The sequence below is a fragment of the Naegleria lovaniensis genome, assembly GCF_003324165.1.
Source record: "Naegleria lovaniensis strain ATCC 30569 chromosome Unknown tig015, whole genome shotgun sequence".
NCBI lineage: Eukaryota > Heterolobosea > Eutetramitea > Acrasida > Naegleriidae > Naegleria > Naegleria lovaniensis.
The window spans coordinates 178,076-190,008 of NW_025407837.1; the positions used below are offsets into that span (position 1 = coordinate 178,076).

The window sequence follows — 11,933 nt, forward strand, 5'->3', positions numbered from 1 at the left end:
CTTCTTTGAATTAAAATAAATTATATATAATACATACACCCTCTCGGTTGGAATTGAGGCAAGAGTTGTTGTGCAATAAAGTACATAAACAAAAGCACTCAAATGATGCATCAAGAACCGTTGACCCTCGCCAACTCGCCAACAAACTCGCTGGAGTATTTTGGCTCGGGTTAAACCACTGTGTGTCACTCTTAATTTCGTAAGACATGAAGCCGTGTTTTTCCTGTTGCGCACGATTTTTAAAGCTTTTTGTAAAGAGCCAAAAAAAATGTTGAGCAAGACTTGCACCCGCTTGTTGAAGACTTCCAATCAAAAATTCACAACATCCCTCTTGAATACAGCAACCCAAAAGCGTTTTTATGCTGATGATGTTGATGGAAGACAATCCGCTTTGGAAGAATCCATTGCCTCCATATTGACCAAACAAGCCAACGAATATGAAGTTACCAAGGAATTGGCTTTTCTTTCTTCCACCATCAAGAACGAGGAAGATTTTTCATATTTGATGAGACTAGCTTCTAAAGTTGTAGGTATTATGTCCAGTGATGAACATTCGTTCCGTAGTTTACTTCATTGCGTTATTATTGTACCAATCTAATGATGATGGATTGTTGTTGTTTTGGAATATTAATATGATGACGGACAATTTTCATATTCGTGATGATTATTCTTCGATCCAATCAATTTGAAACTCAATGTCAATAATATTCTTATGGTGGATGTGTTGATAATATCAATACAACAATAACATTCACGAACTTACAATAATAGGGAAGCAAATTAGCCTATAGTGGTGTTCAAGATGTTGGATATATGGCCAAGAAGCCAGTTGTTCGTGTTGCTGTTACCGGAGCTGCAGGCCAAATTGCCTACTCTCTCATTCCTCGAATTGCCAGCGGAGAGATGCTTGGCAAGGACCAACCTGTTCACCTCGTACTCATCGATATTCCAGACTCTATGAAACTCGTTGAAGGAGTCCAAATGGAACTTCAAGATTGTGCTTTCCCATTGTTGAGAGGAATTACAGTTACAAGTGATTTGGCTGAAGGTTTTAAAGATGTCGAATACACATTATTGGTTGGCGCTAAGCCTCGTAGCAAGGGTATGGAAAGAAAGGATTTGTTGTTAGAGAATGCCAAGATCTTCCAAACTCAAGGAAAGGCTCTCGGTAAACATGCAAAGAGCAACAATTTGACTTTGGTTGTAGGAAATCCAGCCAATACCAATGCTCTCATTGCTGCTTCTAACGCTTCAAATATTGATCCAAAGCAATTCTCTGCAATGACTCGTTTGGATCATGACCGTGCCTTGGCTCAAGTTGCTCTCAAATTGAACGTGCCAGTTCGTTCATTGTCAAAGTTTGCTATTTGGGGTAATCACTCTGCCACTCAATATCCAGATCTTTCCAATGCTTTGGTTGATAATGTTCCAGTTTTGTCTAAGGTTGACAAGACTTGGGTTGAAAAGGAGTTTATTCCAACTGTTCAACAACGTGGTGCTGCTATCATTAATGTTCGTGGTAGTTCATCTGCTGCCTCCGCTGCTGACGCAGCTATTAAGCATATGCGTGATTGGGCTTTGGGTACACCAGTTCCAGGTGAATGGGTCAGTATGGCTGTTCCTTCGGATGGCTCTTATGGTATTAAGCCTGGTGTTTACACGTCATATCCAGTCATTTGTCCAGGAGGTGGTAAATATGAAATTGTGAAGGATTTGAAGATTGACCAATTCTCTCAAGACAGAATCACAGCTTCAGTTAAGGAATTACTCGAAGAAAAGTCAGGAGTTCAAGCTTTGCTCAAGTAAATGATGTAAAAAGGGAATTTTGTATACACCACTGTACTCGATTTAAAACGTTGCTTAATTTTATTAAACAAGATACGATTTGAAAAAAACACAAGCTTAAATGGTGGAAGATCAGTAACATTGCAAAACTGGACTAAGATTTGTGTTTTAAGACTAAGGACCCAACAGCGTCATTTTATTGATGTCCCATGAGTGTGTGGAAAGTACAATTCTGTATTCAGGATGTTCAAAACGAAAGTTGTATTCGTTTCCAAAATTTAGATTCTTTTGACAATGAGGTTAGATTGCTTATCAAAGGTTGTTTCAACTTCAACGCTATCCCATGGCTTCTTATCAGTCTTCTTTTGAGCCCATACAGTACCAGCAAAGAGAGCATTGTAGATTGGATTTTGGTTGAAGATGGCAACAAAGATGCCGATTGGAACCAACAAGAAGAACAATGAATAGGCCCAAACACTGTACTTTCTTGCTGTGAAGACAGGGTGAACGTCAAGAAGGTTATGGCCTTCATCTTGGATTTTGAAAACTCTTTGCAACTCTTTTTCGTATGTGATGAGAGAATTCATACGCTTCTCTTCGGCATTACCGAAAGGTGAAGCAAACTTTACGTGAGAAGCATTAGCTGGAACAGGTTTAGTGGAGATGTTGTATTTCTTGGCAATCCATTCCTTGTCGATCGTTTGGTCTGGTGTTGGAACGTTATCGTGGGTCCACTTGCCCCAGTGTTCAAGATAGGCATCTTGGAGTTCCTTTGGCACCAAAGCCAAGGCTTGCTTGTTTCTTCTACGAATAACGTCCTTGAAAACAAGATTAATTGTCTTGCTCATTTCTAAATAAATTTGGATTTAATCACGAAGACGAAAATATTGTTGGTTCATCAAGAGAGATGGAGCGTGGAAACTTACTGTGTGGTTAATATTTTTTTTAATGATTTTCCCAATCAGGACTGGCTGAATTTTTTCCATTCCAAGCCTCGTCTGGTTGTGTATTACAATTTCATGCCGCTTTTTTTATGATGAAAATTGAATACTTCAACAAAATATCATGAGCCATGAGGTTGAACAAACGAAACGAACCAATAGCTTGGGCATTGATGTGGTGGACATGGATTCTAGTGGTGTTATCATCATTCTCCACAAAATAATTTTGTTGAAAGAAAAACAAAAAAAATGCAATTCTTGAAGGGAACATCTCGAACAATCATCAAACTCAATCAATGCCAACGAATGGCACAAAAATTTTATCAAGCACGAGGTCTCGGAAGAAGCGGTAATGAAAGTGGAGCTCTTCATGATTTACCTGATTGGTCCTACACTGATGGAACACCAGGCCCAGTGAGTAACGGAGCCATGAAAAAAGAGGAAAAACGAAAAATGTTTGTGGAGCGTGTAATTCGATTAGCAGTTGAAGCTGACCAGGACGCAGCAAAGCATTTGAATTTGGAGCCATCAGTCCGAGCACATCGTCAGAGAGATGTTTCTTTTTATTTTGACTTGTTAGAAAAAGGATACACTGTCAAAGGAGTGAAAGATAGATTGAAAGTTTTGAGAGAAAGCGGAAAAATTCCAATGTAATACAACTAGAATTAATAACATTGAAAGGATAACATTTATTTCGTACTATTAGCGAATTCAGAAATTTATTGAGCGATTTTTTTGCTTATCTGTAGAAACTTGTTGTTTGATATAATTGATATCTTTGATATCTTTCTTTAGAATAGATAGCAAATGATTCAGTCCATTTGTCTGCTGTTCTAAAAAGTCTTTTACATTTTCTTTTGTTTGGTCGTCAACCACATTTCCCGTGTTCAAAAGTAGGTTGGATTGCTGCAAGTAATAATTGACTTGTGGTGCCAGCTCGTTCAATCTTCCTCTGTATTGGTTTGGCTTATGCAATTCTCTCTGCAAGGTATTCAATTTATTTCGAAGTGAAATGTCCTCGTTCCTGATACCAATTCCTGATTGTGTCAAAACCTCAAGCTTGCTCTGAATTTTGAGAATTCTGTGAGAAAGGTCTGCATGTCTTTGTTTGATGTCGTCTATTTGACTAACTACATCAACTTCATGCTTTCGCTTATGTTCGCTCATTTTGTTATCAAGATACTACAAGGTAATTTCGTGATTAATTACAAAAAATTCTTTTCAACTAACCTTCAACATTTCATTCATCAATTCAATTCGCTTCTTTTGATGTTCCACTCTTTTTACAATGTCATCAAATGATCTTGCTGGTACAGGAACCATTCGAGCAGGATCAGGATTTTTCTCAATTGCAAGCCTCAAATCCTCTGGACTAATAGACCTTGCATAGTATCTCTTGATAGCTTCAAGCGTCATTGGTTGTTTAGCTTCTTCAACAACGTTGTAAAAGAAGTGCTGATTTTAGTGCAAGCCATGGCCAAAATAATAATTAATCAAAATAAATTCGTTCATCGTTCAACATACTAAAAATTTGCAATTCGGATTGTCATTAGATGGTTTATATCGTGCTTCAATGGTTTTTACCATAGTATCAATGTTGTTATAAGATTGAGAAATTAAATTAAATCCCATCACATTTGGTTGGTGTGTTGGAAATCCTCCCGTGACACCTGCAGTTGATAATGATGGCTGAGAAAAATTAAATCCTGTGGCAGTAGTTGTTGGCTGTGTGTTTCCGAAATTAAAACCTGTAGAAGCAGTTGTTGTTGTTGGTGCAGTGGTTGTTCCTGTTGTCCCAAAATTAAAGCCTGTTGTACCGGTTGCTGTAGGTTGGTTAGCTGGTGTGCTTCCAAAGTTAAATCCTCCAGTTGTTGTTGTTGTTGTTGGAGCTGTTGATGTTCCGAATGAGAAACCAGTGGAAGAACCTGTTGCTGGCTGCTGAGGATTTCCAAAGGTAAAACCTCCAGGCTTGGGCTGTTGCGATGAGGATGCCGATCCAAAGCTGAAGGAAGCCATTTTTTATTTGTGAAATGTTGTTTGAATGCCCAGCCAGCCTTCATGAATCGATTCACTTTTATGCATAATTACAAACACTTAACTTCGAGAGACGCGTTTATCTATTCTTTCTTGTACGAGAACCTCCAGCACCTCCAGCGCCTGCACCCATTCTTGCTCCACCTAACATTCCCATCATTGACATCATTCCCATCATGGCACCAGCAGAAGATGTGTCTTCTTCCAATGAAGCCTTGATCGACTCTTCAATTTGAGCGATTTGTTGTTCGAATTTCTTCTTGTTTTCGTTGTGGGTTTTGAACTGAGTATTGGCAAAATCAATGTTAGCATCAATTCCCTTGAGCATCTCTTTTCCTGAGACAACCCAGTTCTTGAGAATTGAAATCATTTGGTCAATATCCTCCAATTTAATGTCTCTACCAATCGTTTCATACACTTCCATACACTTGTACTTTTGGTCCAGTTTACCTTCTAATAAACCTTGATACATGCAGTCGATCAAAAGATCTTCCAACTCTCTCACGTTTGATATATCTAAATCCTTCATTAAATCTTCGTACTTGAGTAAACGGTTCTTGGAAGCGAGAGTAACAATTGAAAGTTGTTTGAGTTTGTTCAAATTCTTTTCGCTGAGAGGGAAGTAGCTGCTTGGGTTTAATTTGTAATCACTATATGTTCCAAAAGCAAAGAGCTTTAATGTATTGAAATCTGCTTGATTTTCGCTTCCGTCAAGCTCTTTGATTCCTTTCAGATCTAACATTTCAGAAAAGACAAAAGTGTTTGGATGATTAATTGCCTGTTGAATGAGATTTACTGCGGCTTTTCCCTTCACTGATTTACCCAAAAGTAAAAATTGCTCAATTGCTTGTTCAGGAGTTTGGGCCATTTCTTGTTGTTGTGATGACGATCAATAAATATTTGGCTGTGATGATGACGATCAAGCAAAGAGAGGATGAATTTTTTTATGATGAACTAATAATAAATTCACTTTACAATATCCCAATGGCATCCAACAACCAGAAGAGCTATATTCTGTTAGTGTCCGCATATTGACAACAGCAACAGTGAGCACTTCAATCAGGAAGTGGAGCCTTTATAATATGATTAAGTTATGGTTTTGCAACTTGTTGTTGTAAATAAAGAACACACCAACAAAAAAATTGTTGAAAAAAATACGAATCTTTCCAACAGCATATTCATTATCATCATCATTAACATCATTTAACAATGACCAAGAAGAGTCAAAAGAAGTCTAGCAAGGGAGTTACTCTTGACCTGAACACTTTCCTTACCACTCCAACTCACGGCGAAACCATAAATTGGGCCGAAGAAATGGAAGGTGAAGAACCAACAACAACATCAACAACTACCACAGCTTCATCAGGTGGACTCACTTTGGAAGAATTAAGAGCCAGCAGTACCAGTGATAGCAGCAAAGGTGGTTACTCCAAGGGTGGATTTGGTGGTTACAGTGCTCGTCAAGAAAGCAACCTTTCTCGCGAGCTTGGATCAACTGTATCAAAAGTCAAGCCTCCTTCTTTCTTTTCTGAAGGAGCACCACAAAAATCAAAAACATCACAATTTGAATCAACACCATTCCGTGAAGAAAGAAGAGAAAGAAAACAACATCCACAACACGACTTACCAACAGAAAAGCCATTTGTTGCTTTCATTGGAAACCTGAACTATGATGTAACAAAAGAAGATTTACAAGAATTCTTTGGAGATTGTAATCCAATCAATGTTTCTATTCCAAGGGATAAAGAAACACACAAAATCAAAGGATACGGATATGTTGAATTTGATACTGTTGAGGATTTGAAGGCTGCTCTTCAACTCAATGGAGGAAACGTTCTCGAGAGAGCAATTAAGATTGATATTGCAGCACCTGAAACTGCAAGCAAAGTATCTTTGAGTAATAGAGACAATAACTTTAGACAAAATAGAGAAGGAGGATTTAGACAACACAGACAGAGAGATGATTTCGAAGAAAGAAGACAACCTCCATCAATTGCAGATAAATCAGATAACTGGAGAAGTGGAGGTGATGAGTTAGGTGACGTTAATCCATTTGGTAATTCAAAGAAGCCAATTCGTAAACCAAATCAACAAGAAAACACATCTCCATTCGGATCATTCAACAGAAAACCAAGAGAAGAAACTAGACAAGAAAGACCTGTTCAAGAAAAACCAGCAAAACCATCACTTTTCGGAGAGGGTAAAGCATGGGAACCAAAGGAAAAGGATTTGCAAGGACCTAACCTAGATATTTACACATCCAAGAAACCAAAGGAAAGGTCAGAAAAGAAGGAGCATCAAGAGAAGAAGGTCGGAGAAGACAAGGAATCTGGATTCCAAACAGCCACTTCAAAGCCAAGAGGTGGAAGACGATATGCTCAACAAGGCACTAGAGGAGGTTTTACCAAGAAGAGAGGAGGAGCAAACTCATCTTCTCGCACCAACAATGACGAAGCTGAAGGCGAACCAACAGAAAGCAACAATCCATATGCTGCCCTAAGCGAACAAACTGACGAGTAAGAAGTTTGCTCATCCATTCATCACTTTGCAATCCCTTCTAATTTTGATATCCTTCCCATTCGTAACCCCATACATCTTAATTATTAAAGCTTTGTATTGAATTGAATGTGGATTCATCTTTTTCTAATGACAGATATTTAAATTGCTAATGAAAAAATGAACACAACAAGAAAAGTTGCTTCTCTATTGTCGAAACACTCCTTCAGTCATCATCGTTCATCAAATTCTCTCATCACTTCAAGATTTAATAGTTGGAATTCTGTCCGATGTTCCCAAGGTACGTTCGAGACCAATGATGACTGAATCGTTAACAAGAGAGATGATTTTCCAATTTCCCAAATTCTTCTTTTTACCCTGTGATGATGATATTTCTTTGAAAATATATGATTAACAATGGAATTTTGACCACAATTTTAAATACAATTTTTAAATTAGTTAGTGCAAAGGATATAAATCATACTTGCTTGGGAGAGCCTTCCAAAAAACACAATACCGTGTCAAAAGTAGTAAACATTTCAATTTATGATAGAGAAGGCAAGATACATGAAATCAAAGCATACTCAGGAGAGACTCTCTTAGAATCAATGACTAGGGCAGGAGTTGAAGTTGCTGCCGATCCTACTTGCATGGGTGGATGTGCTTGTGTTGGATGTCATGTGATTATTTCTGGAGATTATGAACAAAAGTTGCCACAATGCAGTGAGGACGAAGCAGAAGTTCTGGAAGAAGCTCCTTTTGTACATGAAAATTCTAGATTAGCTTGTCAAATTATTGTTGAAAAGAAGTATGAAGGAATGGTGTTGGCACTTCCTCCAAGAAGCAATGATGAAGCCATGGATCCATACTTTAGATTTTAAGCAGCATGAAATCATTGATGTACGGTTATTTGGTGATGTTCTTGGTAATCATTTACAAATTAAATTTATATGTGATGTCAAATCGACTTGTTTTTGGTGTCGAGCAGCATGCAAATTGAACAAAGAAAATTTTAACCGCCAAAGCAAAAAATAAGCCGTTACCGGTTTCTGATCGTTTCGCATCACAATTTTAATATTATTGTTCAGTGATTCAACAACAAATTTAAAATGTCATCATCACAATCGAAGAAAGTTCTTGTTCGTGTTGCTAATGAATCCCTAACACGAGATCAAATATCGGAGTTTTCGTCAATATGCAAAAAAGTAATAACGAAAAAAAGTGAATCGTTGAATCAAATGGAGGCACGAAAATTGGAACTTAAATACTCAAAGATAGTAGATTCGTATGCAAGACATTTACCGAGAAATGTTCGAGTCATGAAACCTTTAGAAACGCTTTTTGCAGGTTTGTTTTTTTATTAATTATTGAAAATATTTATCAATATTTATCAACATTTAAAGTTAAGGAAGTACGAGAAGAACGAGACGACAATTTAGCTGAAAAAATTAAAAACTCACAAAACAAATTAATACATCTCATTCAAGAAATAGCAGATAGAAAACAAAAGATTTCACAAATCCTCACAGCTGAAAGCTCTAATGACCAATATTTGAAAGCTGTAGAAGATGAGTGTAATAAATTAATTAAGAACGTGAATGAAATGAAAGTAGCACCTGCAGAAGATACAGGCGACAAATTAGAGTTTTCTTCAGGCGTTGTTTGGGATTCACAAGAAGTAGATACTCAAGTCAACAAGTTTGTTACTGTTTCTAAAACGTTGGCAAATGAAGTTAAAAGCATAACTGATAAATTAGGTCATTCTGAAAAATCTCTAGCCATTTCTAAGAGAAATCAAGAATATTCCATAACAGAAGAGGATAAATTAAGGGTTTCTACGCAAGGCAATTCGCAAAGTTCTCAAGGTCATCAAAAAGTACGGCCAGCAGTTCCACAAGCAAACCAGAGCAACGAAAAACGCCAAAGAAAAAGCACAACAAGACAAATATACCTACAAGCCCAACATCAATTCAATCGCCAGAAACCCTTAAACGAAAAAAAGATAATAATAACTCAGCAAAAAAGAAGAAGCATAAGAAATAATTGAAGCTGAACATAGCGTAAATAAATATTATTATCGTTCTTTCTTCTTAGAAGATAGCTCTACAAATTCACTTAGCGTGACTGGCTTCCATATGCTTGTTGCTGGCAGTTTCACATGAAGACAGTCGTTTTCAAGATAGGTGGATATTCCATTAAAGTTGTACAATTGTTTTCCATCGTGATATTGTCCGTGTTTGATAATAAAAGGTAAATTATTTTCTTCTGCAAAATCTTCAATAAGCTCCTTGAACGTTTTTTCAGGTCTTTGTGTTCTTGGTGGTTGTTTGTGGGATTTGGATGCTCGTTGTGTGCTTTCAAGAGTTTCTAATTCTTGAGATGGCAGAGGAAGCTTGTGGGTTGGTTGAATCTCCTTATTGGAAAGAGCTTGATAAATCATATCCAAACCTCTTTTAAGACATTGCTGAATTGTTTTATCTCCGTCCACAACTTCAAATTCTTCTTTCCAGTTTTGATACCACTCATTGACTTGAGTAAAAGAGCAAGAAGGATCACAAAGCCAGTTGTATAATGCTTTCCACCACTTTGGAAAGAAATGGGTCTCTAATATTGCCACAATAAATTCTGGAATGAGATTGTACCAATGCATGACAGTGGATAGTATGTTTCGAGTTTGTTCATTCACTTGAACGTCGAGAGAAATGTTAATTTTCTGAATGGTTTTGACAATTTGAGGTGTGACTGTTTTGACCAAAAACTTGTAATAATCAGCAAAAACATCTTTCCATGGTTCCAACGTTTCATAGGCTCTTTGGTCGTTGATATCGTTCCAATCTCTGAGAAGAATGGTTTCTAATTTGTTTTTGATAAGATTAATAATTCCATGGGTTTCAAACATCTTAATTGATATATGTGAAAACCATGGATGAATCCAACTGTGAATAGGTATCGTATCTTTCTTTGGATTCCATTCATTTTGAACCCATTGCTTAATTTTTGGAATGATCAACTTTTCTGTAATATACTCTTTCATTCCATGTGTACAAACTTTTTCAACAAATTTCTCAATGAAAATAATGACATTTTCACATTCCTCTTTTGGATTCCATTCAGTAGAAATTGATTTCCGAATGGGTGGAAGTAGAATATCTTGTAAAAGTTTTTCATATTCGTCTTCAATGATTTCAACGTGTTGATCCTTAACAACTTTCTTTTGGAAAAGACTTCTCCATGGAAGTAGTAAATCAATATATGGTTCGTGATCGATGGTTAAAGGATTCCAATTTTTGAAAAGCTCTGTTAAAATTGGTTGAATTAACGCAAGCGTGTAATTCGAAAAATGGAATTCTTCAAATATATCTGGATGCTGTTGTTTGAGTTGGCTGAACACTTGATGTACACCTGCAATTGAAAGTTTTGATTCTTTAACCTTTTGATTGCAATGAGCAAGAATTGGAAAGACTAGATTATATACATCAATTTTCTTCTTTTCTCTTCTTGACTCTTCTTCATATTTTTCTTTTTCTTTGTACAATTTATCAAATTTCTCCTTCTCGAATTTAATTTTTTCATGAGTTTCTCGAATCGACGTTTCTGTTTGCCTGATAATTTCTTTGACATTAAATTGCAACTCTGGAATGGTAATGGATTGTTTTTCTCGTGATGAAGAAATCTCACTTAACTTGCTTACAACTCGAGCGGTTGGTCCTGTCATGTCAATAATTTCATAGGGTTGAGAAGATTTGAATCCTTGAATCGATGGAGCTTCTTTTAACAATTGCTCCACTGACTTGAATGGAACCTTCTTTTTGGCGGCATGTTTTTTTTTCCAACCTTTCTTTTGAGTTGGAACTTCTTCTTGTTGCTGTTGTTGACGTTTCTTGGCCTCTTCTTCCTCTTCTTTCATGTTTGTTTTCTGTACATGTTCATCTGTAATGATGATTGCTTGGTTTCTCGATGTTTGTACAACCTTGATCGGATTAATAATACCCGAATTGGTTGGACCTAAACCTTTGTCGTCTTGCCAACCCATTTTATACATCATTCGCAATACATTGGATCCAACTTTTCCTTCAATGAAATGACCAAAATCTTGATCTCGCTTAGCTGTTGGTTTTTCATGAGTTTTAGTCGATTGAATTTCTTTCTCTACTAATTGTTGTTGTGTCTTTTTTGGTTGAATAATTGTAAATTTCTGTTGTTGATGAGAGGCTTCAACAACTTTTTCAGGAGTCATGTTCATGGTTTCATCAATTAAATGTTCATCTTCAATAATAATTTCATCATCATCTTTTTCATAATCCATAAATGTGTTGTTTTTAGACGATTGTCCCTCTTGTTTTTTAGAGACAAACGAGATGGGTTTGTAGAGGCTTTCGGATTTGCTTTGACTACCCTCTGCAACATGAGAAACGTTGGCATAAAAATCATCATAATATTCTCCTTCTTCTTCTTCATATGGATCGTCATGGTTGATGACTGGAGATTTGATATCTTCTTGATCATCATCAACCATTTCATCTTGTGGAAGCATTTTTTTTTCCAAACTCGAAAACTTCATGCTGCTCTTGATTGAACGTGCATGATATCACACAGAAAGGGTAAGTTTCATATATTACAATTCTCACTCCATACTCATCGTCCATGAATTTGAATGTCCTTTGGCCAAGCTAGACA

At 36.8% G+C, this 11,933-nt stretch overlaps 9 protein-coding genes across 9 annotated transcripts; 5 read left to right on the forward strand and 4 right to left on the reverse strand.

Annotated features, from left to right (window-relative positions):
• Positions 1-268: 268 nt before the first annotated feature.
• On the forward strand, positions 269-1,806 carry C9374_002268 (uncharacterized protein; the record flags this gene model as incomplete). The annotated part of the gene is made up of 2 exons (XM_044691667.1): positions 269-526; positions 772-1,806. The coding sequence occupies 2 exons, from the start codon at positions 269-271 to the stop codon at positions 1,804-1,806; spliced, it is 1,293 nt and encodes a 430-aa protein (XP_044550516.1).
• Positions 1,807-2,063: 257 nt separating this feature from the next.
• C9374_002269 (uncharacterized protein) lies at positions 2,064-2,633 on the reverse strand (the record flags this gene model as incomplete). Its single annotated transcript, XM_044691668.1, has 1 exon — positions 2,064-2,633. One exon carries the CDS (start codon positions 2,631-2,633, stop codon positions 2,064-2,066), a length of 570 nt encoding a protein of 189 aa, XP_044550517.1.
• A 342-nt stretch (positions 2,634-2,975) lies between these two features.
• C9374_002270 (uncharacterized protein) lies at positions 2,976-3,380 on the forward strand (the record flags this gene model as incomplete). Its single annotated transcript, XM_044691670.1, has 1 exon — positions 2,976-3,380. One exon carries the CDS (start codon positions 2,976-2,978, stop codon positions 3,378-3,380), a length of 405 nt encoding a protein of 134 aa, XP_044550518.1.
• A 57-nt stretch (positions 3,381-3,437) lies between these two features.
• On the reverse strand, positions 3,438-4,742 carry C9374_002271 (uncharacterized protein; the record flags this gene model as incomplete). The annotated part of the gene is made up of 3 exons (XM_044691671.1): positions 3,438-3,908; positions 3,957-4,181; positions 4,251-4,742. 3 exons carry the CDS (start codon positions 4,740-4,742, stop codon positions 3,438-3,440), a joined length of 1,188 nt encoding a protein of 395 aa, XP_044550519.1.
• Positions 4,743-4,839: 97 nt separating this feature from the next.
• On the reverse strand, positions 4,840-5,628 carry C9374_002272 (uncharacterized protein; the record flags this gene model as incomplete). Its single annotated transcript, XM_044691672.1, has 1 exon — positions 4,840-5,628. The coding sequence occupies one exon, from the start codon at positions 5,626-5,628 to the stop codon at positions 4,840-4,842; it is 789 nt and encodes a 262-aa protein (XP_044550520.1).
• A 341-nt stretch (positions 5,629-5,969) lies between these two features.
• C9374_002273 (uncharacterized protein) lies at positions 5,970-7,280 on the forward strand (the record flags this gene model as incomplete). The annotated part of the gene is made up of 1 exon (XM_044691673.1): positions 5,970-7,280. The coding sequence occupies one exon, from the start codon at positions 5,970-5,972 to the stop codon at positions 7,278-7,280; it is 1,311 nt and encodes a 436-aa protein (XP_044550521.1).
• Positions 7,281-7,436: 156 nt separating this feature from the next.
• C9374_002274 (uncharacterized protein) lies at positions 7,437-8,137 on the forward strand (the record flags this gene model as incomplete). The annotated part of the gene is made up of 2 exons (XM_044691674.1): positions 7,437-7,557; positions 7,716-8,137. 2 exons carry the CDS (start codon positions 7,437-7,439, stop codon positions 8,135-8,137), a joined length of 543 nt encoding a protein of 180 aa, XP_044550522.1.
• A 357-nt stretch (positions 8,138-8,494) lies between these two features.
• C9374_002275 (uncharacterized protein) lies at positions 8,495-9,303 on the forward strand (the record flags this gene model as incomplete). The annotated part of the gene is made up of 2 exons (XM_044691675.1): positions 8,495-8,603; positions 8,660-9,303. 2 exons carry the CDS (start codon positions 8,495-8,497, stop codon positions 9,301-9,303), a joined length of 753 nt encoding a protein of 250 aa, XP_044550523.1.
• A 27-nt stretch (positions 9,304-9,330) lies between these two features.
• Positions 9,331-11,790, reverse strand: C9374_002276 (uncharacterized protein; the record flags this gene model as incomplete). The annotated part of the gene is made up of 1 exon (XM_044691676.1): positions 9,331-11,790. One exon carries the CDS (start codon positions 11,788-11,790, stop codon positions 9,331-9,333), a length of 2,460 nt encoding a protein of 819 aa, XP_044550524.1.
• Between the last annotated feature and the right edge of the window lie 143 nt (positions 11,791-11,933).